Here is a 4,136-nt window from a genome sequence, read left to right on the forward strand (position 1 = left end):
TCCCGCAGACAATCCTCATGGAATAGGAATTCAAGTAGTAACAAACATCCTATTTAAATGTTACATGATAGATCTGAAATTGAAGGTGAGAGCACTATTCAATTGGTAGACCTCTGAGCTGAATTATAAAGCGTATAAATTCAGACTCCTAATAAATTTTAACCTACTCAAAAAGAAATCCTACATGTTATTAACATTACACTTGAGCAAATTATAAAAGATTTAAGTCAATAAAGAAAAGAGAGTTTAAGAAGTTTATTAGGAAACCAACTTACTAACATTGACGAAAATAGACCTATAGCTAAAAGCCTAAAAAAAAAAAATCCAAACCCTTTAATTTTACTGGTCTCTTTTTAACAACTTTTGAAACCAATATGCAGACATTTTAGGATACCTTTTAAGGTTATCATAATCAACATAAACAATACCAAACCTAGAAGTGTACCCAGATAACCATTCAAAATTATCCAGCAATGACCAAGCAAAGTAGCCAATTAGATTCGCTCCATCATCCACAGCTTTCTTCAGATAGCTCAGATAATCTCTGAAGTAATTAACCCTCGTGGCGTCATGTAATGCCTGAGGGAATGTGACATTGCCCGGATCATCCATACCTGTATATAACAGCGAATAGATCATTATCCGAATTCATTGAAAATGAATCGATAGTAATTACAAAAAAGCACATAAATATTAATACATATACCATTTTCAGCAAGAATCATAGTTGGGTTTTGATATCTTTCTTTTACATATGTTATAGCCTTGTAGATTCCCCATGGTACAATGTAAAGCCAACCAGAATTTGCCTGCAAATTAATGTTTATGAATTTAGAAATTTGTGTTTTCAATGATCATTAGGCATTAATTATGATCTTGATCTGACATCTTTTGAGCTTTTCAGTCAATTCTACCCTTACCCTGGGACCAACTGGTACTCCTTTGCGGTCATCTACAAATTTTGACAAATTATATAAATAAAAAAGTTACACAATTGGAACAAAAGATTTTTATTATTATTAGGTAAGGAAATGAAAAAATATGTACGGGAAGAGATAATACTTACAAGCAAAACCAACATTCCAATCATTTTGGTAGCCTGTGATATTGGGTTTAGGCCAAGGAGGATCAAACATATAGAAAGTTGTATATTGATTGACACCTAAATAATCTATTGAGCCCTTCACCATCTCAACTTCAGCGTCTGTAAATTTCGGAAGTCTTTCTCCCACAATTTCTTGCATTGTCCTCGGATACTCACCATATGTTATAGGATGTAGAAACCTGAAAAATAATCCATGATTAATTAACACTCAAAATAAATAAGAATGTATTAAGGGATCAAACACATATCGATAATAAGAACTAAGAATTTACCATCCAATGTGAAAATCTCTTGCCCTTTGAGCTGCAAGATTATCAGCCTTGGATCGCGTTAGAGGTTCATACCAAACAAAATCCAAAAGAATTCCAATTTTTCCTTTTTGTGTTTCCTGAAATTGATACAAGTTCATATTAATGAGATTTTTGTCGTGACTTTGAAATTAATTAGCGACTGAAAGATGAATGTATTACTTGGTATTTTTCGCGGAATCTTTCTACTGCTGCTGCATGTGATAGTATCATATTATGGGCAGCAATATATGGCTCAGTTGCGGAATTTCCAGCAGTGCAATTTCCCATTCCTTTGGAACACCTTGAAGGAGGATTTATGCCATTGTCAAATCCAAGAGCTGCTATAACCCTTGGTTCATTAAATGTGAACCAATTCTTAACTCTATCACCAAATGTCTTGAAGCAGAAGTCTGCATAATCTGCATAATCCTTCCTGAAAGATTTGGATTAATTAAGAATTTAACAAGGGTGGCTTTAAGTATAGACGAACGAGGCGGTTTCTTAAAACCCATATTTCTTGAAGGCCTCATTTTTTTAGTAGTTTCTTAATAATTTTCTGATTAGCAAAGGCTTTTTTTTTTTAAATTATGAATTGTAGAAAAGCTTATTAGACATCTTTATAATTAACAACTATACTGCAATTAATAATTTTTTTTTTATAGAAAATCAATATTTGATAACCTTAATGTTAAAGAGATATAATTAGTAATATTATTTAACCATTAATTTATTTATTATCAGTCTTTCCAAGATAAAATTAAATTCTTTACATTTTCAGTTTCCTAAAGAAAACTTGATTCTTTAACATTTAAATATTTGACTTTCAATATTCCTTTTAGTTTCTCTTAGAACCTTATAATATATAAAATCAATAGATAAAAAATTTCTTTCTCCTTTCTTTGCAAAGAAAATTAGTACATTTAAAAATGAAAAAAAAATAGTTTCTTAAAATACAAAGTCCATATCTATTATCTGATAATCAATTCATCATTTCAACTTTCTATGTGCTGCCATTCTAAATATTCTATTTGAAAATAATATTGTTCTTCTTTATTTGTTTGTTTATTTTTGTAATAATTCTAATGAAAGTAAAAAATATATCTTCTTGACTATTTTTTTAGGTTTTGTTTTTGAAATTTTTAAAAATCTTTTCATTACTATTAAAATTCAAGAATTAAACATGGAATTTTATATTTCTTTGAGAATTAAAATTGCAAAATAAGAAGAGGCCCCATAAAAAAAAAACGCCTAAGGCCTTAAATAATCTACAGTCAGCCCTTGTAATCAAAGATAAAAGTTTAATTCATATTGCACAGATTAAGGTAAAAAAATGTAACAATAACGGTTACTTACACTATATCACAGCTTAGCAAACCATTGTACTTATCCTGAAGAGCTAACGGAAGGTCATAATGATATAGATTTGCATATGGGGTAATTCCTACGATATCACACATAAAATCCAATATTATTTCTATTTTCATATGAAATGAACTTTTGATTTTTTTTTTTTTGGGGCTATTTATTTACCTTTTTTAAGCATGTAGTCAATCAATCTATTGTAATAAGCAACCCCCAACGGATTTACTTCTCCAGTTCCATCTACAAGACCGAATTTTTTAATGGTAAATTAAGCCAAATTAATTAATAAATGAAGGGTAAAAGAATAATATTAACAATTACTGTATACTAACTTGGGAAGATCCTGGACCAGGAAATTGAAAATCGGTAAGCATCAAAATTTAATTTTGCCATGATATCAATATCTTCCTGCACATATAATTTACGAAAAAAAAGTTACCAAATATGAAAATTATACAGAAATTAAGAAAGAAATAATATGCCAAACTAATTTGGTTTTAATTTATCAATTCAATTTTTTTAGGATAAGTATGTTGCTAGTTCAATATAAATGAATAGCATATGTACCTTGTAATGATGATATTGATCTACAGTCAAATCAGCAGTAGCATTGTTGGCAATATTTCCTTTTTAAACCAAATTAATATGAAATGAGTGAAATATCTATATAAATATTACAATAACACAATTTAAAATGATATATTTTCCGCTAAGGACATTTTGATATAAGAAATTCAACTACCAGCCTTGACATAAGGATCCCAGATGCAAGGTCCTCTTCCATCTTTATCAGTCATGCCTTCAACTTGATACGCCGACGTCGCAGTTCCGAAGATAAATCCTTCTGGGAAACTTTTTCTGCTCATTCCTGCAGTGTCAAGACCATCTGGCCTTACATCTAGATCAACTGCATTTGTAACGCAAAGAAAAGCAATGAGCAAATAAGTGCTTATGAAAGAGGCAGCTTTCATGCTTTAATTGTGTATGAGGAAGAAGCAAAGAAGAAGAAATAATGGGATTTAGTATGTAGCTTATGCATTAGGATATTTATAGAAGAAAATGTATCCATTTATAAATGGAAATATTTAATAAATTCTTGGCTGTAGATAAGGAAGGATCGAAAAGAAAATTGTTGTTAGCTTTATTTGGAAAGAATCTTTATAGATATTTTGTGGATAATACTATTAGATATATTAGGTAACAATAAAAGTGCTTAAGATAAGCACAAATGTTAATTTTAAATTCGAAATCAATAAATGAATTTCGTATTCGAAATATTATTAACTCGAGAAGCATTTTCATTAGTACATGTCCACTCAATAAAATATTATCATATATACATTGCTGGATCTTCCTGTTGTCTTCTACTAGTTTGTTGG

At 29.8% G+C, this 4,136-nt stretch overlaps 1 protein-coding gene across 3 annotated transcripts; it reads right to left on the minus strand.

Annotated features, from left to right (window-relative positions):
* Positions 1-339: 339 nt before the first annotated feature.
* LOC18041009 (beta-glucosidase 44) lies at positions 340-3,755 on the minus strand. Of its 3 annotated transcripts, none has more exons than XM_006431772.2 (11): positions 3,500-3,755; positions 3,325-3,383; positions 3,090-3,165; positions 2,926-2,997; positions 2,749-2,836; positions 1,576-1,828; positions 1,378-1,493; positions 1,067-1,284; positions 921-952; positions 707-809; positions 340-614 (listed from the first exon to the last, which is right to left on the minus strand). In XM_006431772.2, the coding sequence occupies exons 1-11, from the start codon at positions 3,726-3,728 to the stop codon at positions 340-342; spliced, it is 1,521 nt and encodes a 506-aa protein (XP_006431835.1). In that variant the 5' UTR covers positions 3,729-3,755. The 3 variants fall into 3 exon arrangements, with proteins under 3 accessions (XP_006431835.1, XP_024040391.1, XP_024040390.1); XM_024184623.1 differs by having other exon boundaries at positions 1,576-1,814; positions 2,759-2,836; positions 3,497-3,755; XM_024184622.1 differs by having other exon boundaries at positions 3,497-3,755.
* Between the last annotated feature and the right edge of the window lie 381 nt (positions 3,756-4,136).

Source organism: Citrus clementina, unplaced genomic scaffold (genome assembly GCF_000493195.1).
Source record: "Citrus clementina cultivar Clemenules unplaced genomic scaffold, Citrus_clementina_v1.0 scaffold_5, whole genome shotgun sequence".
Classification (NCBI taxonomy): Eukaryota; Viridiplantae; Streptophyta; class Magnoliopsida; order Sapindales; family Rutaceae; genus Citrus; species Citrus x clementina.

Excerpts from the sequence above, each read along its gene's own strand:
- LOC18041009 (XM_024184622.1), bottom strand. The coding sequence starts at position 3,728 with ATGAAAGCTGCCTCTTTCATAAGCACTTATTTGCTCATTGCTTTTCTT. Across the intron at positions 2,998-3,089 it reads CTGGTCCAGGATCTTCCCAA|ATGGAACTGGAGAAGTAAAT; the intron begins GTTAGTATACAG and ends TCGGTCTTGTAG. Across the intron at positions 615-706 it reads TATGATTCTTGCTGAAAATG|GTATGGATGATCCGGGCAAT; the intron begins GTATATGTATTA and ends TGTTATATACAG.